We start from the raw sequence: 25,727 nt of genomic DNA on the forward strand, positions 1-25,727 counted from the left end.
ATTTTCTCAGAAACAGCGCCTCTTGGAACGTGGGTAATAGACGTTTAGTGGCAGTGAGGAGCAGGCCACCAAAACCTGGTTTCCCCTTCGTGGGCGCACACCCCAGCCGCACTCCCGGCCCGCCCTGCTGCTGGGTGTGGTCCTGGGACAGGAGACGGGAGCAATCCTGGGCCAGTCTGCCCTCCTCTGCGCTCATCCCCCCCACCGGCTGCACGGACACGACAACCCCCTGGGACTCGGACCTCAGCACTCACCCTGGATTCTTCCATGTGCAAGAAACACACTTCCACTGGGTTTGAGCCACTGTCCTCTTAGGGCTACTTAGCGCAGCAGTTTAATCTACCTTAACTTCAACCACACGTTTGTGACGGGCAGTCCCGAAGGAACAAGGGAGTACAGAGTCTGCAAGTGCTTTTAGTGCAAAGCGCAAGCTGTCGAGCACATCTCGCATTATTAGTGTGCTTCAAGACTTGAGCAAGTGGGAAAAGAAAGTTCTCTTAGATATAAGAAGATTGTCCATGAGCACAAAAAAAAAAAAAGTTGGATGCTTAACCGACTGAGTCACCCAGGCGCCCCTAAAATAAACAAACTTAAAAAAAATTTTTTTAATTTTACCAGTTTGTTCGTTGTGGATATTTTGCATTAACTTTGACTTCTATAAATACAGAACCAAAATATTATTTATCTAGATTACAGAGATTTTTGGAGCCCATTCAAGTTTGTGCCCAAGACCTCACTTCCCTCACCCTGGTCCCAGCCCTGAGGCAATATTTCAAAATTTTATGACTGGGGCAACAACAAAGCCCATATTTGGTATCATATTTTTGTACTTGTGGAACATGAAACAAATTCTATAATACTACTATGAAATTTCAAATATTCAAGATTTAGAAAAAAAAGGACATGGATGAAAAATGTCGAGCTAGAAAAAAAAAAAAAAAAGACCACACAAAAGACTGTAATCCTAACGAGAAAATAACCACTGTTTCTAAGTGAGGCGAGCCGTCGGCCTCAGACGGGAGTCTGCTGCTAGATTCTGCTCAGCGGGGCCTCGGGGCCCACGTCCTGGATGAACACTCCGTATCACACAAAAGAAGCGGAGAAGCCACAGAGGGTCCACCCCAAAGAGTCGTCAGAATGACAAAGTGGGACTTGGTGAATAAGGAGCTGGAACTGTTTCTTCCCCAAGAATTAGAGCAGAGGTGGAGACATTTACTGTCCTCATGCAAATGACCAAACGATCACCAGACATGTGCTTGGTATGTTCCAGCTCCACAGGACGGAACAAAATAAATACATCTGAACTTGAACAGAGGGAAGCCTGGCTAGATAAAAAGCAAAATGGGACTTGAATGCAAGTCCACTCTCGAGCCCGAGGAGAGTCGTGGCACAGCCGCGCCCGGCGGTCTCCTGGCTGGAACGCAGCAGTGCCCCGATGGCCCTCAGGACCCTGACAACTGCCGTGAGCCGGGCAAAGAACCTCTTGTCCCAAATCCATGACACCCTCCACATCATTTCTCAAATCACCAACCCCTAGAGGTGCTCCCCAAGGTTCCTTTCTCAGGTAAGAGGTTAAAAATAGGGGATATTGAGGGGCACCTGGGTGGCTCAGTCAGTTGAGCGTCCGACTTTGGCTCAGGTCACGATCTCACAGTTCGTGAGTTCAAGCTGTGCTGACAGCTCAGAGCCTGGAGCCTGTTTTGGGTTCTGTGTCTCCCTCTCTCTCTGCCCCTCTCCTGCTCACGTTCTCTCTCTTTCAAAAATAAACCAACATTGGGGCGCCTGGGTGGCTCAGTCAGTCAAGTGTCTGACTTCGGCTCAGGTCACGATCTCGCGGTTTGTAAGTTCAAGCCCCATGTTGGGCTCTGTGCTGAGAGCTCAGAGCCTGGAGCCTGCTTCAGATTCTGTGTCCCCCTCTCTCTCCACCCCACCCCTGCTTGTACTCTCTCTCTTTCAGAAATGAACAAACAAAAAAAATTAAAAAAAATAACCATCAAAAAAATTGGGGATATTAGGAAAAAAACAGGGGATATTGGGTACAAAGAAGGGAGGAGAGGACTTTTGCTCATTTTTTCCTGTAAATTTAAAACTGCTCAAAAAACAGTCTACTCATTAAGAAAAAAATCCATAACCCACCTTTAATTGATTTATCATTGAAATAATCTTCTAGCCCTGGGCTCCCCTGAGTATCAAACAGACTCTGATTTACTACAGATACAGTGAGAATCTCCTCCGTTGACATCTCCATCAATTCATCTTCACCGTCCAAACTTGACAAACCGATCAAGTCATTGTTGTTAAATAAACTTGCTCGAATTTTCTCAATCTTGGCTCGGGATCTTATCTGTGCAAACAAAGAAAAGGGTCAGCGTTGGAGGAGAGGAATGAATGGCCTTGTTTTCCTTCCCGCCTTTCCCTGAAACCCCGCCCTCGTCTTCAGTGCCGTGAGTGCGGTCTGACCCTGCTAGCTGGCCTCCTCCTGGTAAGGTCTCCGCCACATGCCAATAGCACTAACTTGGAAGGGAACATCTCAAGTGGAAATCTCTGTCGCTACTCCCTGGCCAGGTCTGTGGCTTTACTCTGATGCCCGGGGAGCTAAAGTCCGTGCCCGGCTCGGAAAAAGCCCCCAGGCAGAGGGTGCATAGATTAAGAGAAGCGATTCCAGGGAAGAAGCCAACCAGCGGGTTCTTGAGCTCTCCTGTCAGAGCTCCCTGGAAGAGGAAGGTGAGGCACGTTTCCTTCTGAGGGCCTTCCTCTCCGTGTCCAGGGAGGCGAGGACAGTTTTACTCTGAGCCTGAGTCCCCTTACACAAGGGTGCAGGAAGACACAGGAGGTGGGATTTCTAGACAAGGAGGCCCAAGAAGCAGATGGGATCTTGACGTGTAAATGTGACCTGGAAACTCAATCTCTCCAGCAGTAGGGCAAGTCTGTTCTCACGCCCATCGGCGAAGATCCCTCCCGCCAATGGCAACATTTACAACGACCCAAGGCCACTGAAAGCTATACCGGCAGGCCTGAGCTGGATCACGCTTGATGAAGCCCATCCGCTAGGAAAGGCAGACCCCTCAGACCCCTCTGCCTCCCTCCCACACTCAGCAAGAACTGCAGGACTTCGTGAGATCAGACTTGACATCACTCGCAGAGATGTGACCTCAAACACAGATAATCAACATAGTAAGTCACTGCGGTTTCCAAGAGCCGCTTCAGAGAGCTCCCTAAGTGCCCCCGGGTCACCTAGCAGTTAATCCCTCGGAAAGGACATCGGAGGGTTTCAAGAGGCTTGTGGGGGGGGTTCAAGCCGCTCATGATTTCAGTGGTTGCCGAAGCGTGAGCGCCGTTACCTCCACGACCGCGAAGCCTTTGATGGGGCGTGCTGCGAGGGGCTGGTTGTCCAGGGACGTGACCGTGTACGCGGAGCCCATGTCCGACACAGAGGCCGTCTCTGCGTTGTCCAGTGGCTCCGCCAGGCTGCCCAGGCTGCCCAGACTGCCAGTGCTGCACAGGGAAATGTCTAGACTCTCCTGGCTGGACACCACGTGGGGCTCCAATACGCCAGGAGGGATGGGCGGCTCAGGGCCTGAGGGTAGCGGATCCACGGAGAGGTCACTGACTGTCTGCGAGATGCCCTGGGAGCTGCAGGTGGAGGCCTGGCTGGTGGAAGCGGACGCGCTCACGCTCATGGCAGGGGTCAGGCTGCTGGACGTGCTGACCTCCAGGCTGTCTGTGCTGGGGAAGCCGAGGGTCTTCTCCGCCTCGGCTTTTCCATCGCCGCCCTCGGCCTTGTCCTTCGGCTTCCTGGGGTCTTCGTCCTGCAGGGGGATGTAGATCTCGTCTTTGAAGACCCCGCCGTGGGCATTGCAGGCCTTGCGGATAGCACCTCTGACGATGCCCTCGTCCAGGTGGGTGGGGATCCCAGAGATGACCAGCAGGCGGCTGTGGGCGGTGGGGCCCACCAGCGCCTGGCAGGCGTCGGCGATGGCGTCGCTCGTCACGCCCAGGCCCTGCGGGTCCTTCCTGGTGAGGTGCCGGAGAATGATGAGCAGGGTGAGGGCTCGATGAAACCACAGCATGTCCTCGGGCTTGCTGCCCCCGATGCTGAGCATGGCGGAGTCGGACTCCACTGAGCGCGAGGACTGGCGCTTCCCAGAGGAGGAGGCCTTTTCCCGCTTCATCTTGACTTTTTTCCTCTTAGACAGGAGGCTGGGGCTCTGTGGCGTCTGTCCCGGGGAGGAGGACGAGGAGGACGAGGAGTCGCTGAGATTGGGGGCGGTCGTTGAGGGCACCCCGCTGGCCGTGACGCTCATGTTCGTGGGCAGGGTCACTTCAGCCACCGCCAGGCAGCCTTCCATGAGCGCGTGAAAGTAGGTGGAGAACCTGCCGTGGTCCGCGGCCGCCACCGCCCCGGAGCCTCCGCAGGTGCCGCCCGAGACCCAGCTCTGGGTCTCCTCGTCATACAGCTTATGGAGCTCCGACTGCAGGGCCATCAGCATGGCCAGACAGGGGTTCAGCTGGAGGGCGATGGACGAGGACAGGCCAGCAGGGTGCTTCCTCTGCTCCAGGGCGTGCACCGTGCGCAGCAGCTCCGCCAGGAGATGGAAAACAAGCTCCTTCACACAGGCCGCCATGTCCGTGGTCCACAGGAAGTTTCCTGAGGCAAATATAAAACAGTAACAGCAGCGGTCACTTGTACGGCCCCGATTCTGTACTAGGGACTGTTCGCGGCCACGTGACGCACTCCGCCCTCCCGGCAACCAACCTCGAGAGAGGCAGGACCTACGCTACTCACCCCCATCTCACACATGAAGCAGAAGCTGAGGCTCCAAGAGCTGAAGCCTGGCCGGCTGGCCCCAGAGCCTGCGGCCTTAACCCCCGTGCCACACGATCGTGCAGAGCCGGCGTCTATGGCTCACACCAAAAAGAAGTCATTTTCTTTCTCATAAGGTTATCAAGCGAGTTAGTGACAGGTCACGAGAACAGGACTTCCCAAACCATGAGACGCTTACTCTGGGGGGCACACAACCCAATTTTATCAGCTAGCACAGAAATCCACACTGACAAGGTATCCTAACTCCTCTTCCCGCCCTGGTTTTTTCAACAAGAAAGCCTTACTGTGAGCTGATGTATATGTTTTATTTATATATATATATATCTATCCTTGACAGACAGTGGGCCACAGACCCAGAGCCTCTGACAGGCAGCAACAGTCAGAATTTCCTAACAGTAACCATTTTTATCTTTAACCTTCTGGTTATAGCAAGAGATACTAATTTTCCACTTAAAGTAGCAACATAAAACTCCCCTTAAAGTTTAAAAAAAAGAGGAAAGAGCTGATTGCCAGAAAATCAATAAACGCTGACAAACATGATTCACAGACATGGTGGAAATCACATAAAGAAGGCATGACAAGGACTGAAGTTCAGGAAATTTGTCTAGGACAAGATGGGTCACAGGTTTCTATCAAGATCCCTTTGTGCCAGATGTGTATCTTAAACTCACACACTCATGCTGTGGGCACGGAGCCCCAAGGGCCAGGTCAGCTGACTTATCAAGAGTCTCCAATCAGGCTCAGCACCTATAAGGGGAGGGGATTAACCTGCCTGATCTCTTAGGGGAGATGCTGTTTTGTAACTATTTTAAGTTTGTTTATATATTTTTGAGAGGGAGGGCACAAGCTGGGGACAGGCAGAGAGAGAGGGAGAGAAAAGAATCCCAAGCAGGCTCTGCACTGTGAGCGCAGAGCCCAACGCGGGGTTTGAACTCATGAACTGTGAGATTATGACCTGAGCCAAAATCAGGAGTTGGACCCTTAACCGACTGAGCCACCCAGGCATCCATTTCGTAACTTTAATTGGAAATGAACTCAGGGTTGTCATGCCATGTGGGCACTCATGATGCCATTCAAGAGAACAAAGGTCACCCTCAGATGCTCATGTGACGTCCTTCCATTGTCCTGCCTCTGCTGTTTGCCATTTATATAATAGGACAGTGTTGGCGAGAGTTCTTCTCCGCCAAGACTGCAAATGGCCGGTGAGTGGAGGCTGGTCACAGACATTTCCTTCCTACAGTGGTTCCCCACTCACCTTCCCTGATCCCTCACCCAGTGTATTTTAAAGAATTTGATTTCATTGCCAACATATAAAAACTGGAAAATTCACATCAACGTCTGCATTACCGGTTTTTGAAATAATGCAGCAATGAGTGGCAGGGCTCAGTGATTGTCTGATGGAACATGAGGTGCCCGGGCCCACTTTCCTTCTATTTCCCCCATTTACGTCATCTGTCTGACCCCTGAGGGCATTTAAGTCTGCAATATCATTTCCCGTCCAACATTTTATGATAAAAAAATTTCAAATACATGGGGAGGCTGAACTACTTACACAGTGAATGCCCGTACGCCCACCACCTGGGTTCGCCCATTACCATTTTGCTAAATTTGCTCTTATGTACCTTTCTACTTATCTATTCATCCAGAAACTTACCTTAGGATTTGATTATTTCAAATTAAGTTGCAAACATCAGTCTGTTTTATCCCTGAACACTTAAGCAGCCGTATCGTTAATGAAGTTCAATATTTATTTAGAATTTGAGGTAAATTTACACATGGTAAAATGTAAAACTCTAAAGTGTACCATTCTATGAGTTTTGCCAAAATGCAACCCCCCCTTTAAGAAAACGTTTTTTCATGTTTATTTTTGAGAGAGAGACACACAGAGTACAAGCAGGGGAGGGGCAGAGAGAGAGAGACACACAGAATCTGAAGCAGACTCCAGGCTCCGAGCTGTCAGCACAGAGCCCCTGATGCGGGGCTCAAACTCATGGACCGTGAGATCGTGACCTGAGCCGAAGTCGAATGCTTAACTGAGCCACCCAGGCGCCCCAAAATGCAACCCCTTTTCAACCTTTCTGGAACTAGGAAGTCATGATGTTTGATTTTGCAATGTCATTCACTTCCATACCACCTTTTACCTCCAAAGTTACAAAAATGGCACATACTTGGGTTTTACAGTGAAGTATGGTAAAATTAATCTTATTTTCACGGTTAGTTGCTGCCCCTCAAAATAATGAAAACACCCCGCACGTCACGTGTTTAGAAGACTAGGCTATACCTTACTGTCCACTCTGCAAGCCCTCTTCCAATGACTGCAACCTGACAAGAGGCCACCAGCGTGCAAGCCCCTCCCTTTGGCACTGAGCTCGCCCAGGCCGGATCCTGGGGGGGGGGGGGGGGGAGGGAGGCCTTACCCAGCAGCTCCACCACTTGTAGGAGGACAGATGTTGGGATGGTGTCAGGCTCATCTTCGGATCTCCCTTCGCTATCCTCTAATCTCCAGGACAGCAGCTGCTCCGCAAAGGCCATGGCCAGAGGGAACTCCAGAGGCAAAGAATGCAATACCAGCACGGCTCCGGGCGGTGGAGACACCCCTGGAAGAGGGGCCAAGGAGAAAGTCTCATAATTGGCAGCACTGAAGCCAAAATAAACCTAAGAAAAGGACCCACCAGGTGTGCGTGGAAGAACAGGGCCGGAAAGCCCACCTGCTCATCTGTTGGAGGGGAAAAGAAACGTAACCCCCGCCCCCCCATTCCAGACCATCAGCTGCAGGTGCAGGAGGAGCCAGAGGCCATCCCTCCGAGGAGTCCATTTGTTGGTACAACAACGGGACAAAGGGCAGCAACGAGAACAGGGAAGGAGACACTCCCCAGCTGGTTAGACACCCACCAGCCGAACGACCCAGCATGCAAATACTAAGTCAGACTCTAAAGGTGCTTCATTGGAACATTCCCACCTTGGTAAAGAAATAATCAGCCGTTTGGTGTGGCTGCAATCCTGTGAGACCATTAAGCTTATAATTAAGTTACAGAGCGGACCAGCTAGGGGTGCCCCAGACTAGCACTACCAGGGCCTTGGACTTTGATATTCTCTTATTACCCTATGTCACTGCCGTGGCCTGAATCTGGCCCGAGACGTAACAGTGAGAGGAAAAAGGCCCTGAGGTCTGATCCCCCCTTGTATCCTGCACCGTACCCCAAGGCCCGCTACAAGTCCTGACCAGACAGAAGTCAGGGCGCCAGGGGCCTGGAGATCTCTGGACAAGTTCAGAAGGAACCATAGTGACTGGCCTGCACTTAGGGGTGAATGTTTATATAGTGATCACTGGGGAATGAGAAGATAGAGAACTTCTGTTTTATAATTATAAAGTTTAAAAAACAGCTAGTATAGGCAAAATGCTATGAAAAAATCGGTTCTAATAAAATGAGATCATAAAGTCGTTTAGCAATAACCAAATCACTTAAGTAGTCTCCTTTTGTTTCATTCCATAGAGACACAAGGACAGGGGCTGTGGAAAAGCCGAAGGCCCCGCCCCAACCCCCTGCCCTTTTTTTTTTTTTTTTTGAGAGAGAGAGAGAGAGAGAATGAGCAGGGGAGGGAGCAGAGAGAGACAGAGAGAATCTTCAGCAGGCTCCACTCTCAGCACAGAGCCTGATGTGAGGCCCGATCCTACGACCCTGGTATCATAACCTGAACCAAAATCAACAGTTGGATGCTCAATCAACTGAGCCAGCTGGGCACCCCTCTAATACATTTCATCGTGTTTAACAAACACATGTCCTTCTTTTCTTATCAAACGTGATGAGGAAGTGAGGTGGAAGTCTGTGACCAGGTTGTCCTTTCCTCTGTGTGTCTGCTCCGGACAGTCAGCTGGCCCCAGGGCACAGGTTTAGCCTCACCTCAACCTAAAACCATGCAGGCTTAGCAAAGAATGCTGGGGAGACAACACCAACTAGGCCACCCACCAGGCGGTTCACCGCTCAGACTGGGGGGCAGGGAGCAGACGCTCACTGTGGCCTGAACCCCAGGGGAGCCACTCGCACCGGAGAGAATTTGGTTTCACGGAGAACTTGAGAAACGCAGCTGGGAGTATCGTAGCTAAATCACAAGGCTGCTCTGTTCCCGTCACTCTAAAGAGCACCCACTGGCGATAAGAAAGGAACTGTCCACTGAAGTCCAGGCAGCAGGTGCAGGTCCTTCCTGGGCAGGAAGGGCGCTCCCTTCACCTCCTGTCCCTAAAATACACTATCCCAAGCACTTCTGCTCTTTATGGACTGGGCACTGGAACACAGGAAGGTACAAAATCCTTTATCTTCAAAGAGAAAGAGAGCAGAGAGTAACCTCAAGCTGTGCTGATCACCAAGAGCTAATTCAGAGACCTACCCAGTTTGATGTGGACCTTGTCCGTGGACAGGATCACAGAGGGGTACTGGTTGGCAGTAGGCGGCGGCGTGAGGCCGGTGTTGGCCGGAGATGCATCCCTCGGGTAACACACGGCCTCGATCAGGTTTAGCTGGCCGTTCCGCTTGACTTTGTGGCCAAGCCCGTAGACGAGCACCCGTGCCCATGGCGCCTTGTACAGGGAGGAGCTGAGGAGTGGAGGAGAGGAAGGGAGGAGAGTCAGCGGGGTCCGGGCGCACCCGCCAGGGATGGGGAGCAGACTCGGCCCCAGAAGGAGGGTCGGGATCGGGCATTTGTGAGTCATTCCCACCATTAAAATTTTTTTTTAATGTTTATTTATTTTTGAGAGAAAAAGAGACAGAGGTGTGAGTGGGGGAGGGGCAGAGAGAGGGAGACACAATCCGAAGAAGGCTCCGGGCTCTGAGCTGTCAGCACAGGGCCCGACGTGGGGCTCAAACCCACAAACCGTGAGGTCATGACCTGAGCCACCCGGGTGCCCCCATTCCCACCCTATTTTAGAAGGTCCTTCTTTATAAAGACTAATTTCCAAAACACAGAAATATGGAAAGAACTATAGATTATTTTCAAATATAGTATGCATTAAACAATAAAAACAATCTGAGTTTTTCTTCTGTCCATTTCACCAGAATCCATTTTTCTCTTCTCTCCGGTCACCTCTCCCGGAGAAGGGGCAACTTACTCTTTGCGGAATCCAGACTGACTTTCTTTGCACGACACCACGACGAAAGCCGCCCCGGGGAAGTTAACGTCCATGTTGACTTTGGACTCTGAGATGGGGAACTCTTCGGAGGGGAACTGCTCCGGGGCTGTCTGCAGAGACATTTAACCAGGAAAGGCACAGGGTACCCACAGGGGAGCATTTCACCTCCCAGCTTCCAGGCAAGGGGCAGGGCCAACAACGCATGCGTGGTCACAGGCTCAGGAGGACCAGAAAGCCACCTGGGGCAAAGGCCAATGCAGACGGGACCAGGCGGGAAAGCCTCGAGGGAAAGGAGACTGGTTCGGAAGGCGGGGGCGGTTGGGGAAGCGAGAGGGTCATTCTCAGCAAACCAATAAGCCTTCCAGTGAAGGGTGACAACCCCGGTTCAGGGAGAGTTGAGTGTCAGACCGGTACCTGCAGGAAAGAGCAGAGCTGTTTCGTCAGCTCCAACAGGCTCTCCTCGCCCTGGTGCAGGGTCCGGGTGATGGCCACGCTGAGCCACTCTCTCACTATGTGGGAGCTGCCCTGGTAGAAGAGGTCTGTGGCCGAGCAGTTCTGGGAGCGCACGCAGTGCTGCAGGGACTGTGCCAGGAGGATGGAGCTGGAGCTGATGGTGCCATCTGGGGCCAGGAAAGAAGACCTAAGTTCCCCAGAACCGCAGCGGCCCATGGCTCCCAGGGAGAGCCTGGGAACCGACCAGCAACCCTTCCAGACAGCCAGGCCGGGACAGCTCGGACCCGGCACCTCGGCTAAGATGTTGCCGATCAGATTCCGCGGGCTGGCGGGGGACTTCACGTCAGTGGTCTATATTTTTGCTTTCTTTTAAGCAACGAAACCGATTCCTAAAATAAAATCTTAAGTGGAGACCCAAGTCTATTAAACACAAGTAGAGCAGCTTCGATGCAGGGATTCCCACAGCCTGACCTACTGGCGTGCCCTGGCCCGTCCTGGAGGCCCCAAGGAGCCGCTAAGGGAGTCTGTAGGGCGTGCGTTAGGCCATTAGGGCAGAGCTTCTCCCGCATACATTTTAAAGCTTTCTGGGTATGTTTCGGAGCTTCTGAATTCTTGGGGTAGGCCAGGGGACCCCAGCACACACACATGGCCGGGACCCCACAGCTGGGAGGTGCCATCAGGCCTCGAGTGCCATCCGCCCTCTCACGCCTTGCTCCTATCTCGGATGCCAGGAGGTCGAGGGGAGCAGGTGGAGGCTGAGGTGCCGGGAAAGATGCAGGGGCTCCTCGGTCTTGGACTGGGCTAAGCGGATCCATCGCTTAGCGTTCACCGGGGGAACCAACACACAGCATCGGGACTGGCCAAGGGCCCTAAGGCCAGCAGATACACACAACCTGGGCCGTCAAAATGGCTCCACCCGAAGTCACAACAAACCACTCGGGTGTGCCGTGCAGGAGCTCGGTAACAGGAGCATTTTCCTTTTTGAATAACGCCAGAGAGAACGTCTGCGGCAATGGTGCAGGGACGGGATTTCCCAAATAATGCTAAATTTTCCTTGATCCACAGTTTGTTTGGGAAGCTCTATGAATGCTTAATAAAGCAAGGACTCAATATGTCATGTAGCACACTTGCACTTTTCAGAGTGAGAAAACACTGCCAAGGTCACTGGGACTCTTCAGGGCCGCTTACCTCCACGAGTCCGAAGGCACCGTGCCACGCGGCGGGCGAGTACCTCACCACCACGGCTCCTGCCTGGGGCCAGGCTCACCCTCGGGGCTGTTCCCCCCCCCCCCCCCCCCCCCCCCCCGGGCTGACTGCCACTGGCCGCAAAGCCGAGGCTCACCTGGGAGGGGAGGGGCCAGGAGCTGATTGGACAGCAGCTGCAGATGCTCCAGCGTGATGTCCCGGATGGCAGGGATGTGGAAGAGGCGGGTGAACAAGTGTGGCAGCTTGGGGGCGAAGATGTTGAGCAGGGCCATGCGGCAGTACAGCCTGGCCAGCGCGGCCTCGCACCGGAGCAGCTCTCTGTGGGGAAAGCAGGGAGAGGCGCTGAGTGCCGGTGCCCCGGCCCCTGCACGGGCTGGGCCACAGGCCTCTCCTCTGGCCCTGTGTTCTGCAGGCCAGGTCAGTCCCTGGGGCCTTAAATAAAAAGCCACGTTAAAGTATGTTTGGATTTTCTCTACTCAGAAATCACCGCGGAAAAAGCCATGAAGATATAGGTCCCCACAGAAACTTATGTCCACATCAGCATTATTCTTAGCAGCCAAAATGTGGAAACAACCCCACTGTCCACCAGGTGAGGGATGGTAAGTCCACACAGTGGAATACTGCTCAGCAGTAAGTGGGACGCAATACTTCGTGCTTCGACGTGGATGAACCTTGAAGACATTCTGCCAAGAAGAAAAAAGGGCAGACACAAACGGCTGCATATTATGGGATTGCATTTATACAGATTGTCCAGAATCAAGCAAATCCACTGAAATGGAACAGAGCTGAGCTAGAGGAGAGCATGGGTACAGGCCTCCTTCCTAGGGTTATGAGAAGGTTCTAAGATCGATGGCAGCGGTGGCCGCACACCTGTCTCTATACTAAATACCACTGCCTCGTATACTTTAAACGGGTGAGTTATCTGGAATGTGAACTGCAGCTCACTAAAGCGGTTCAAAAATATCCACTGCGAACGTTTTTGGTGTCATCAGTTTATGAAGTAATTGCCATTCACCTTGAATGACAGCTGATTAGTGACTAAGCAGGTCTCATTTAGAATTCCATCTCTTGGCAAATAATCTAATACTGAGCGTCGGGGAGCCTCCCTGTGTTTCTTTAGCTAGTCGCCATTATTAAAAAGTCTCCTGGTATTAAGCACTAAGCTAAAAAAGCAAGTTGGAAGCAGCCCTACTGTTTCTAGGAAGTGTCGGTTTAAAACCCACTTGGAGGCATCAGGGCTCATTCTGTGTCGCCTACTGAGCTGAACTAAATTTAACACTGGTCTGTCCTAACTCAGATTTGGGCACAACGGCAGTGAATGAAGCCACCGAATACCTGATGAGTTCACACAGCTACGAAGATAAACAAGAAGCAGCCAAGATGTGGCATCTGGGTGGTTTCTTTCTCATCCCCACCAGTCTGTAATCAGTTCGTGCCAGAGTTTGACACCGACCACTCCAGGCTTGGAGCTGTCAGCACAGGGCCTGATGTGGAGCTCGAACCCATGAACTGTGAGATTGTGACCTGAGCCAAAGTCGGAAGCTTAACCCACTGAGCCACTCAGGCGCCCCCTTCAGTCACTTCATTGATCAAACGAACCCATACAGCATGGTTCTTATTTCCCCCAATACCAAGATCACAGCCATAATACTGAGAATAAACATCCTACATCTGCAGCCTGCCTGAAACTCTACAAAGCACTGTGCCTTTTCACTCAGCTGCTAGTCAAAGGTCATTAACTTACATCTTAATTACATCTATCAGAGACATTTGCTAAAAATACAACTGATTAAATAAAGCTTTAAAAGCTTTTAATAGCATCATACTGATACTCAAGCATATGTTTTGGGCTCCTTTTCAATAGATACTTCGAGTTTACAATGTGAGCCAGGGCCCACATTCGGCACCGGGGGCTCTAGCAAAGAATCAGTCTCTGCTATTAAGAACCCCACGTTCTAGGAGGAGGAGACAACCCAAGAAATGAATTCTAAAAACAAGCAAAAACCTCAGGTCCCGGAAGAGAAGTGAAAGGCCGTGCTATGACGACACGTGGCCCCGCGCTTACTTCAGATGGTAAAGCGAACTCTCTCGGCAAGGGGGACGTACTGAGATCTGAATGACAAGAATGAGACAGCCGTGCAAAGTTCTGCGCAAAGCACCCCAGGCCAAGTGACAAGCACACACGAGGCGCTGCCGAGGACGCAAGCGGCTGTGTAGGAGGCACGGGAAGGCCAGCAGCGCTGGCGGAGAGTACGTGGAGAGCGGAGGCTCCGAGGCCCTGGAGGGGTTCGTGAGGCAGGTTAGTGGCGAATTCTCCTCCAAGGGAGGTGGAAAGCCACGGAAGGTCTGAACTGGAGGAGAGAGACGAATGGTCTTTGGGTTTTAACCCACACAGTGCGGGCACATGTTTCCTTGGAGATCTCTGCCCGGTGTGAGGCACAAAGCAGGCGCTCAGGAACGAACACCGAGAAATAAGCTGGCTGTTCACACGGTGTCTGGACTGGCCTTACTCTTTACAGCTTTCCCCACACGTGCCATCTCCACCCACCCCTCAAGCGCCTGTGGCACAGGCTGGGTGACACGGGATCCCACATTTCTTCCCAACTCCTGCAATTTTGCCGTTATTTTATAGCTTCCCTCTCTCAGCTTTGAAGGAAACCTCGCCAACAATGAATGGTACATGTGGCAAAACACAGTAAGCAAATTTCTGTGATCCCCTAGAAAGAAGGGCTCAATTTTACCTGTGAATTTGAAGGTTGGTATTGTCCAGCGTGACCAGCCCGTTGGTGGCGGTCCTTCGGTAGCCCGCCGGGGGCCTTTCCAGCATGTCAATGGGATACCAGTACCGGACCAGCACGCCTTCACTTCGGAGGTATGTTTCTACCTGCACCAATTCGTTTACCTACAATAGTTAAAGGAAATGTCTATTGGACTCTTTGGACACTGAGCTTTCCCCTCCAAGTTTTAAAATACACGTATGTGTATTATATATAAAACCAAAGTTTTGGGGTGCCTGGGTGGCTTGGCCGGTTAAGCGTCCAACTTCGGCTCAGGTCGTGATCTTGCGGTTTGTGAGTTTGAGCCCCGTGTCGGGCTCTGTGCTGACAGCTCAGAGCCTGGAGCCTGCTTGGGATTTTGTGTCTCTCTCTCTCTCTGCCCCTCTCCTGCTTGCACTCTGTCTCTCTCAATAAAATAAACACTGAAAAAGAATTAAAAAAAACCCCAAAGTTTTGTAGTAATAAATGTTAGTTTCATGTCACTGATTGAGTCTAGAAGTTCAAAGATATATGGTTAGTACTGACTGATAGTGTGTTTAGGTTTTTCATACCAGTTTTAAAATTTTAACTGGTATGTATTCATGAGTTAGAGATGAATTTAGATTTTATTTTATTTTTTTTAGTTTATTTATTTTGAAAGAGAATTCCAAGAAGGCTTCACATTATCAGTGCAGAGCCCAATGTGGGACTCGAACCCACAAACTGTGAGATCATGACCTGAGCCGAAATCAAAACTCGGACCCTTAACTGACTGAGCCACCCCAGCACCCCTTTAGCTTTTACTTTTTAAGTAATCTCTATACCCAATGTGGGGCTCGAACTTACAACCCCAAGATGAAGAGCTGCAGCTCCACCAACTGAGGCAGCCAGGCGCCCCATGAGATAGAGATTTAAACACAACAGTGCTATAGTTCAGTAATAAGTCAGTACATATTATTTTACGTTCATTGTTCTTAGGTTAGTAATTTTGTAAAAGCAGGGAACCTGATTACTTTTTATTTTCCTGCAATAAAAGAGCTAACTCATGCATATACATTTTGGATTCAAATACAAACATTTTTATTTAGGATTACTGAAACAAAAAGAAACTACTGGAGAAATAATAATTATTTTTTTTATTAAAAAAATTTTTTTAATGTTTATTTATTATTGAGAGACAGAGAGAGACAGAGTGTGAGCAGGGGAGGGGCAGAGAGAGAGGGAGACACAGAATCCGAAGCAGGCTCTAGGCTCGGAGTCGTCAGCACAGAGCCCGACGCGGGGCTCAAACTCACGCACTGTGAGATCATGACCTGAGCTGAAGTCAGACGCTCAACCGACCGAGCCACCCAGGCGCCCCAATAACAATTACTATTTTAAGGAAATTTCTATTTTTCTAAATTTTTACTTGTACACATTTCCAGTTGCTAAGAGCCAGTGTCAGTTAGGTACTTTCTGATAACTAGGATCAGAAATGTGTATCAGAAGGCAGTGGGACATTAACAGTATCACCAATGGAATTTCGTACCTTTTTTAAATGTTTATCTTTGAGAGAGAGAGAGAGAGCGCGAGCGAGCGCGCGCGCATGCACAGGCAGGAGAGGGGCAGAGAGGGAGAGAGCGAGCGTGAGCAGGGAAGGGGCAGAGAGAAAGGGAGACACAGAATCCAAAGCAGGCTCCAGGCTCTGAGCTGTCAGCACAGAGCCCGATGCGGGGCTCCAACTCCTGAGCCATGAAATCATGACCTGAGCCAAAGTCAGATGCTTAACTGCCTGAGCCACCGAGGCACCCCTGGAAATTTCTGAAGTTCACCCTAGTAAACCACCAGTCAGAGAGCCTCTCTTAAAAATTTAATGATTCAAAATTAAGTTGAAGTACAATGGAGTCAGTAAAAGATGTAAAATTTTCCATTTCAAAGCATTAATGGTACCTAACATTACCAGTGTCTGTATCTGTATCTCTATCTACATAGATTCTAGTCTATGTTCATAGTGACAGATCTTTTTTTTTTTTTTTCATCAGACTCTTAGACTTAAACTACCGGCATTCATCAGTTTTCTCGCATGGGAAACTTCTCCAGTGTCAGCACGTGCATGCAACCTCAGAAACACGGTCATCGCTTTCACACAGGACCTTGTTTTCAAAAGAAAGCTTTGGCTTTGCCCTCACACATCTTCTGTTCCTTCTTCCCCACCCGCGTCCCCCCACCCCTGCCCCATGGATTTCATAGATCCATGTTACATATCGGGAAGCTGAGGCTGAGAGGACCAGTGAGATGACGTGATCAGAATCATAAAACTATTTCTTTGACTTGTGTCTGTAACAGTCACGGCAATGACAAATCACCCAATCATTAAGGACAACGGGAGAGCTTTCCCTTGGAACTTGGGCAGGTATAATGTAGGGACGGCCTGAACACGGCTGACGGAAAATAATGGCAGAGGCAGTGTGGTCTGAAGGCGCTGACAGTGCTGAGTGTTAAGAGCTTATCATCTATCAGCCCCGATCCCCGGATCCAGGCCCGTGAGAAAACCTCGGGCAAACTGCTGGTGTGAGCACTCGGCCTGCTTTCTTCATCCCTAGTTGGGGAGCAATCCATCTACGTGACGGCTTTTTAAGGCACCTGGAGTCTGGACACGAAAGTCTCCGTGTATTCGAAAGGCTGTTTTACTCACTGAATCAACATCTAACACGACTCCATGAAGCCCAAAGGTTTTCAGCATCCCTCGGATGGCGAACTTGGGCAGAGCAGTTCCCACAGTACTGCTGGCTACGTTGTTGCTGTCTGGAGAGCGGGTCACCACCGTGAGACCTGAGGAGGGCAGAGGAAGAAGTTTCTTCAGAAGCAAATACCATCGTCATCTTGGGATCCTGTATTTCAGGGCCTAAAACAGCGCTACAGCATCCAACAATACCTCGGTTTGGTTGCAACTAAAAAAGGGACAAAGCTCGGTCTGAAAAATTACACAACTAAATGCTGTAAGAGCTCTCATAATAAAAAGCAAAGAAGCCGACCAAAAAATTGGCAAAGGATTTGAATAAACCTTCCTCTAAGGAAAAGTGAAAGATACGCATGGGAAGATTTTCCATTAGAATTAGGGAAACAGAAGTCAGAGCCACAATGAGGTACCACTCCACATCCACTAGGATGGCTGTAATTAAAAAAAAAAAAAAATAGACAATAGTAAGTGTTGGCAAGATGTGAAGAGATTGGAACCCTTATACATTTCTGGTGGGAATGTAAAATGCTGCAATCACTTTGGAAAACCATCCAGAAGGTCCTCAAAAAGTTCAACTTATTCTATGACCCAGCAATCCCACTCCCACATATGTACCCAAGGAAAATGAAAACATAGGTCTGGAAAAAAACACCAAAAAACCAAAAACAAAAAACCTGAACACCAAGGTTCACAGTAGCATTTGTTACTCATAAAAGCCAAAAGTTAGAAACAACCCAGGTGTCCAACATCTGATGAATGATTTTAAAAAATGGGGTATTAGCCATACAATGGAATATCATTTTGCCATAAAAAGGAATAAAGTACTAACACATGCTACAACATGGATGAATCTTGAACAACTGTGCTATATGAAAGAGGCCAGATACAAAAGACCACATGCTGTAGGACTCCATTTATAGGAAATGTCCAGAAGAGGTAAATCTAGAGAGACAGAAAGTAAATTAATGGGGCTCAGGGGAAGGAGACGTGGGAAATGGTGGAGGACAGGACTTCTTTCTGGAGGATGAAAATGTTGTGGGATTAGAGGTAATGGTTTGGTGGTTGTACAACTTTGTGAGCATATTAAAAACTGAATACTGTAGAAGGGTGAGCTTTATGGTATGTGAATTATACCTAAAAAAGAGAAAAAAAGAAAAGCAAATATACACTTCTGCCCCTGTCCCTGATACTCTGATATTTTTATGAAAGGCTAATAATGAGTGGTTTCAATTTTTGTCTGTGCTTTTCTGGATTTTTATTTCCTCAAAATCTGCGACAGATGTTTAATCAAAGGAACAAACACATTCTGTTAAAATTCTAAAAAGCACAGGGCAACCACACATTCCTGGTTAATTAGCTCAGCAGCCATGATCTAACCAGGCCTACCTGGAACCCTCCACCCACGCCCCATATCCCCCTCTGCATAAGTGCGCCATCTGACTGCACATGTCGGTGAGTTTGGGACATGTACAGGAGGCCAGCTGAGGCCGAGCGAAAACCCAACTTCTCATTCCACACACAGTTTCATAGATGAAGTAAGAGGGAAAGCAAAACCTTTTCGAACTTTATCAATCGTGAACTTGTTTGCTTCGTCTTTAATGTCTTCGATGGTGGGAAGATACAGGTCTCTTGGGATGCCACCGTTCTCCTCGTACAGGAATTCGACCGTCTGCCGGGCAATGTCCACCATGCCTAAAAAATATTGACCACACTGGAAACTCTCCGAAGAGGAGCCGGTCTTCAGATCAACCATGACACTGACTGATACCGAATCTCCCCAACACCGTCTGTGGGGGTACAGAGCCTTCTGAGGAAGTTTACAACACTCACTGCCCTGCCTGTAGGAACCTCTCAAATCTCTCCCACAGAAGCACAAGCACGAGTGTGTAAAGATACAAGAACACCTCCTGCGGCACTGCTGGGAAATCCCAAAGTAGGAGTAACAAGATCATTTATCAATACAGAGCGGTAAAAAGTGATCGGACACAAAGGGCATGGCTGCACGATGACCTAAGAACTAAGTACGGGACAAACGGACAGTAGGAAGGAAGTGAGGAAAAGGTTTCTTACTTTATTCATTTTTGTACCGTGTGTGATTTCTACTACAGCAAACACGTGTTGCTTACGAAAGAGTTACATCAGCTTCTACTCAGTACCGGAAGTCGCCCTGTTCTTCCTTCCCAGAGGGAGAACACATCATTATGTTCAGCACAAACAGCCACTATTAATTAATACACCCAGCCCACAAGTCTCCAAAGCCCTGGTGAGATGGCACCGCGGGGAGCACAGAGAGGCGGGTACAGTATCTCCGTCTGCTGTTGCCGCCGTAGCTCGCACGCGGCTCAGGAAGTGTGGGTACAGATACGGGTGTGGACACATCTGCCTTCGCACAAGGCTTATTTCCATCACACTCGCCTCCTACTCCTTTATTTGCCAGCCTTGCTGTAGGGAAAAGGCACAGCAATTTTCTGAGCACAGTTGAGGAGGCTGCAATTAGAGAAGGATGCTGAGAGAAAGAATTGTCAGAAGAAGCCAGAAATGTGGCCTGATACTGGAAGACTGCGGAAAAATAATCTTGGCAACATTTTCCAAAGGGAAGGGGGAGAGAAGAAAAGAAATCCTCTGCTGTCTACTAAGCAGGAGTCCGGGAACACGGGGAGAATGCCGAGCTCAATCACGCTCGGTGCGGGGGTCGTTCCGCTACCCTTCCTTGGGGACCTGACAACAGGAGGCTGATGCACCGCACAGAGGTGGTCCTTCGGGGACCACGAGCCCCCCGCACCCCTCCTTTTCACTTCTGCCACTGCTACACTGAAGGAGGGTATGTTCAAAAGGTAAATCTTATGTTTGGATTGATATAGTTCATACGACTAGTCACGGCCACACGGATGGAACCCGAGAGAACACCTTGGCAGGATGCTGCCTCAGGAGCCAGAGGTACTTCTGGGGGAGCCATCAGTCTGCCTCTGGTCCAGGGGCCGCCTTTGGATGATCACATTTTCTGCTGTGCTGTCTAAACTTCCCCCTAACCGAACTGGGAGCGGAGAAGGAGGAGGCACACTCGGCCAGACACCAGGGATGGCTCCGGCACGAAAGGGCGAAAGAAAAGGTATCCAAGTTGAAGCAGAACCTCGTCAAAATAAAGGCACAGCAACCAATGATCATACATAAGAGCTTTCCATTTGCATACTGTGAATTCTTTCCCCCTTTCTTACTCTCCCAACAGCAGGAAGTACCAGCCCCCCTCCCCCACCCCCAACAAACAGCGCTTCACGTTTTTCAGGGTAAGCCTGCTGGTGGCGAGTTAGCTCCAGATCTCCGCTTAAACACCAGGTAGAGAAGCCACGCTGCATCGGGCTGCCCTACCTACACATGCTGGGGCCTCCTGATCTACCGCCCAGCCCTGACCACATGTCGTCTGCTGCTGCCCCCTGGGATATACGCGGTGAGAGAGGGGACCCTCTCCGTCTTGTTCCCAGAGGCTTTCTTGATTCCCCAGCCAGGGGCCCGATGCCTGGCAGTCGCTTGCTGAATGTGGGGATGGGTAAGTGATGAATTAATGGCTGAATAAAAGCCACTAGAATAAAGCCCTCCCACCTCTGAATGGCTGCACGCGTGCTCCAAGGTGGGCAGCGACGAAATCTGGCATCGAGCTGTCTGAGCAGAAGATGTGTTCTGCACTCTGGCAGAACACAAAAGGGCATTTCGCTCAGATGTTGAGGATGAATGGGGAAGAGAAACTCTCTTCTTATCTCTGGGATCTCCTACATCGCATTACGTGGCTCATTTGCTTACCACCTCCCAACAGCTTCTGTCTCACACAGAATAAAATCCACCGTCCTCACGCACCCAACGCTTGTCCCTGCCCCTCCCTCGTGCTCTCCTCTTCGGCCACACCTGCTGCCTGGCCTTTTTGCTGGTCCCCCAATCACCCAAGCTCGCCCCCACTGAGCGTGTTTCCTAATGTTGCGCCCTCTGCCTGAAACTCTTGACAGAAGAGGAGAATACTATCTGCCCTGGAACTGGGTCGGCAGCAATCCCACCAGGTCACAGGAGGTATGGCTAAGGTTATGTTTAAACAAGATCTTAGCTTTGGGGATAGAAAGCATTAAGGAAATAAGTAAATAAAAACAAAGCCACAGCTGTACACATAACTGATTAGTCCTGGTGCCAATATGGGAAAAAAGAAATCACTGGAAATCTGGGACTCAGCATATAAAATGGCCAAAAAATAAAGGTCTTGGTTGGGGTGGGGGGGTGGGTATCTTTACTGGGTCCTAGTCTCAGAACAAGTTAAAAGAGGAGCAAAGCTGCTCACATAGGACAAAAATGAAACTTCTTACATTCCCCACCCCCCCCCCCCCCCCCCGCCCCGGGCCTCCATGTTGGGGGGAAAAAGCAGGTACTTCACAAGACGAGGAAAACTGAAGAGAAATTAGCTACCTGTACTCAAGACTCACTGTCTGGGGTCAAGCTCTGCATTATTCTTTGCTGGATGAACTGTGCCAGTGGGAGAAAAATGCCCGTTGCCACCATCACGGTGGCATCTGGAACCATATGAACCGAATGCTTCCTACGTTCTGGACGCGGCTTTTGGAGGAGCTTTATCTGTATAAGGCAGGTAAGTCTCATACACAGATGAGGTGGTTACCATCACTGGTTCCCTCTCAGAGGTGAGGAAAGCCCAGAAAGGTGAAGTAGCTTTCTTTCCTAAGGTCGTAGGGACAGTAAATGGCATAGCTGCGCCTGGAGAGCCGCCCACATCATTTGGCCATCAACTTCCCGGTATGACCATTTCACTTCCATTTCAGCGGCCTATGGACGCCCCCACGTACAGAGTTACGTGGACAAGCAAAGAAACGCCTGGCAAGGAAAGCCGGCGACCGCAGAGTTCAGTAAAGGCACGGGTAGAGGACCCGGTTAGGTCTGGCCTGACTTCAGGCGAGCCCCCCTTTCCTGATTTACATCTACTTTCATCTAAGCACGTCTCTTCAAGTCACGAGTGGCTCCCGAGGAAAGCGCAAAGCACCAGACCTAGTTGCAAGGCACCCTTTATCTGGTCCAGGCCCGACTTCCGCTCCGCCTCGTTGCGGAAGCGTCTTCGGATCGTAGGAAACACCTTGGTCTCCCAGGCTTTCACCAGCAGGGCGTAGTGGTCCTCCTGGAAGGAGAAGGCAAACGCATCAGCAGAAGAGGAGTAGCTCGGGTGGGCGCCAGCCCCCTCCCGGATGCACAGCTCTCACCGCCTCTGAGGCCAGTCGCAGAAACACCCCCTCAGACGCCAGGGGAGAAAACAGCCGGACTGCATGCGGCAAGCCCTTCCCTTCCCTCTAAAGCCTAATGAGCACCACGCGATCCCCGACCTCACTGCGGCATCCAGGTACCTCATTTCTCCCACACCCAGAGGAGTCCTGGGCAAACGAGCCCAAAAGGCTTCGCTACCGATAACGTGGTTTGCAAGGTGAATGCTCCAGAGCCACTGCTCAAACACAGGGACGCAGCGGGAAGTGTAACCGCTCCGGCCTTGTACCCTCACATCAAAATCGTTCCCGGCGGCCTGTCCTGGTCAAGGGCCATGGGCCTCGCACCTGTGGGACGTCGTCATCGTCCTCATCATCACTTTCATCATCCGCAATGGGAGGCGGGTGGGGGTCTGGGCCAGAGGTGATGAAATTCTCATAGCTGAGTTCTACTTTATAATGGCAGGAAGTGTCACTATCGTATTCTGTAACAGAGCACAGTGACAGTGAATTCTGAGGAAGAGCAGGCTGGAAAAATCACGAACTTCTGCCCCTCAGACAAACCACAGTATCTTCATTTGCATGAAGGACTCCCAGCACTGGGGAGGGATTTCGAAACACAAAGCCAAGGAATAACAAATCATGTATCGTTATCCTGAATCCTAAGATCGTTTTTATGGGTATAATTCATTCAATTCGGAGAAGAATTTGGAAAGTTCTTCATCATGAGAAAGAAGTAAACAGTCTTAAAGCAGTTTGCAAACCCGTATTCCAAGGGTCAGATACAGTCTGCAGATACCTTTAGTTCAGGAAGCTCGGTTTTATTTGATTATGAAGTTTTTCAAATAATCAGGAAAGTTTTTTAGTGCACATCTAATACCCACCACATAGATTCCACAATTAGTGTTTTCTTAGTCTTTGATGGCTTCAGTTTTAAAACAAGATAAAAGATTTCAAATAAAATTCTGAGGTTTTTTAATGTTTATTTTTGAGAGAGAGAGAGAGAGAGAGAGAGAGAGAAAAGAGAGGAGGAGGGGCGGGGGGGGGGGGGGGGGGGGGGACAAAGGATCCAAAGTGGGCTTGTACCGATAGCAGAGAGCCAGACGCGGGGATCGAACTCAAACTGTGAGATCATGACCTGAGTCAAAGTCAGACAACTAACCGAGCCACCCAGGCACCCCTAAAATTCTAGGGTTTTTAGCTGTCTTACAAAAGTGGACAATCTTTCAGGCTTGCGTTTCCAGGTGGCAATATTCTGCCAGCACTGAGTCATGGCAGGCTTCCCCGTATGTGGGAATGTGCTCTCTAGTCTCCCATGCTGCTCCTGCTCCCCATTTTAGGTCACTGGGCCCATCGCCCCATATGCGACGGGCACCAGAACTTGCCCAAGTGAGAATTTATGAATTAGCAGCATCTGTACTCCCAGGAAGCAGTGGGGCCCTGGGAGGAGACGGCTTACGTTGCTGAGCAGTGGCCACAGCGGCAATGCGGCACGGTGGCCCGTGAGTGCCGGGGTCTGACGCAATACTGGTGCCAGCGTCGTTGTCACTGTCAGATGCCATGGCAAAGGGCAGGGCCTCAAAGTTCGCGCTGATCTCTTCTGCCAGATCGGTGCACAGGTCTGCGGCGTTGCGGTGGGCCTGCCCTTCCGCGTAGGCGAATGGGCGGGAGCCAAAGTTAGCGCGAGTCTTGGTGTTCTGGGAAGGAGGTCAAATAAAGGATTTGAAAGGAGCTAGGGTTGTTGACTTATTTTATTTATTTAACACTCCAAGGTGAAGGTCATCAGAAGAATGGCCCCGGCTCTGGGAGAACATGTGGGGCGAGGCAGAGGGGCCGGTGTGACCACGTGCACTGGAGCGGAGACCAAGCTCTGCCCAGGCCGGTGCGCCCGCCCTCCCACACCTCACTCTCCCACTCGTTGCTACTCAGACAGCGACCTTTCCTGTTCCCAGCACTCTTCCCTTCCATCTGATGCCACCGCACAAGCTGCTCCCTTCACTGGGGACATTGTTTCCCTCCAACTTTGCCAAGTTCAGACCAGTTAATAGCCTAGACCTGGCTCAGGCATTGCTTCTTCAGGGTCACATTTGCTCCCTAAGTCTACGATGTGCAATCGTACTGTGATGGTTAATTTAATCGTCAGCTTGACCGGCCGCGGGGTGCCAGACCCAACATTATTATGGGGGGTGTCTGGGAGGGTGCCTCTGGATGAGATCAGCAACTGAATGGTGGATTCAGTCAAGGAGATTGCCCTCCCCGGTGTGATGGAGCATGGTCCAAATTACTAAGGAGAACTTGTTTTCCTTCCCAGTAAGATAACCTGCCTTCTTCTGAATGTGAACCACAGGCCACATCCCACCAGAGACGTCTTCGAGATACGGGGACAGGCGCTGCCCGCAGTATGTGAAGTACACCCGGCCCTTGGCTGGCTGCCCTGGAGGAGGTGGCGTCCCCTCGGTTCTCTCCCAGCCAATTCCTGCCACATCACCTATGGCAGAGAACAGGAAGGAAACATCTCGTTTTCCCTTTTACTGATTATAAATAAAGGGTGATCAGGCCACATGATCTTGGACTAGCTTTGTTTATGCCATTAGTTACAACTGAAAAAGGCACGGAGTTACATATTGTACTTAATATAAAGTAACACAACAGAAATAATTTTAAAAGGAGAAATCAAAACTATTCAGAAGAAATACCTAGTGTCTAAATCAATTCCCACAATTACATATTAAATTCAGCTTTTATTTTCCTGGTAGCCAAGGCAAAAAGGGAAAGCATTTGGTATGATTTTTTTTTTTTTTTTAACAGAGGAATGTAAGTTTTCTTCTACTGACACATAGAGAATTACTTATAGCATAAAGCGAATTTGTGAAAGATTTAGATATGGTCTTAAAAAATATAAACAGACGCTTAACCTACTGAGCCACCCAGGCACCCAGTTGAGATTTTGTTGTAAATAAGTGAATTCTCGATTCCTACCCAGACATATTTCTCTGAGAAGGTAGCATGTTTACATGAGGTCCAAGTCCAAAAGTTCTCAACAACTAAAATGGGACCCAACAAAACAAATGAAAGTGACAAATACAAATCCTGACTATCTATGGCTCCCATGTTCTCCCCAAACCCTCCTTGGTGCTTAAAACACTTAAATACTCAGTTGAAATGTCAGAGGTCTGCTCCAGAAAGAGACAAGTAACTGCCTGGAAGTTATCTCCAAGTCGTAACTTGACCATACCCGAAAATGCTACGCCCCCTGGAAGGTGCAACTTAACAATCAGCTCCCCAAGTTAAGTGATGGCAAAATTACCCCCAGTCAGCTATACGAGGTTATCTGGTGGATGGAGTGACTTACTCTTCCCCATCTGAGCAGCCCAGACCATCGACCACTACAGTGATTTTGGCT

The 25,727-nt window shown here is 50.0% G+C and overlaps 1 protein-coding gene across 12 annotated transcripts in view; it reads right to left on the minus strand.

Annotated features, from left to right (window-relative positions):
* Positions 1-25,727, minus strand: part of HECTD4 (HECT domain E3 ubiquitin protein ligase 4) — a 192,405-nt gene that overhangs the window by 16,616 nt on the left and 150,062 nt on the right. For all 12 annotated transcript variants that reach the window (XM_023241435.2, XM_045041851.1, XM_045041855.1 and 9 more), the window contains 14 exons: positions 24,649-24,812; positions 23,784-24,021; positions 22,673-22,809; positions 22,119-22,245; positions 18,639-18,776; positions 17,040-17,176; positions 14,351-14,511; positions 11,746-11,927; positions 10,365-10,570; positions 9,930-10,060; positions 9,212-9,417; positions 7,243-7,422; positions 3,342-4,648; positions 2,137-2,344 (listed from right to left, as the gene is read on the minus strand). In XM_023241435.2, the coding sequence (XP_023097203.2) occupies positions 2,137-2,344; positions 3,342-4,648; positions 7,243-7,422; positions 9,212-9,417; positions 9,930-10,060; positions 10,365-10,570; positions 11,746-11,927; positions 14,351-14,511; positions 17,040-17,176; positions 18,639-18,776; positions 22,119-22,245; positions 22,673-22,809; positions 23,784-24,021; positions 24,649-24,812 (3,522 nt within the window). The remainder of the gene's footprint in view (positions 1-2,136; positions 2,345-3,341; positions 4,649-7,242; positions 7,423-9,211; positions 9,418-9,929; positions 10,061-10,364; positions 10,571-11,745; positions 11,928-14,350; positions 14,512-17,039; positions 17,177-18,638; positions 18,777-22,118; positions 22,246-22,672; positions 22,810-23,783; positions 24,022-24,648; positions 24,813-25,727) is intronic.

This window comes from Felis catus, chromosome D3 (genome assembly GCF_018350175.1).
Source record: "Felis catus isolate Fca126 chromosome D3, F.catus_Fca126_mat1.0, whole genome shotgun sequence".
Taxonomy (NCBI): domain Eukaryota; kingdom Metazoa; phylum Chordata; class Mammalia; order Carnivora; family Felidae; genus Felis; species Felis catus.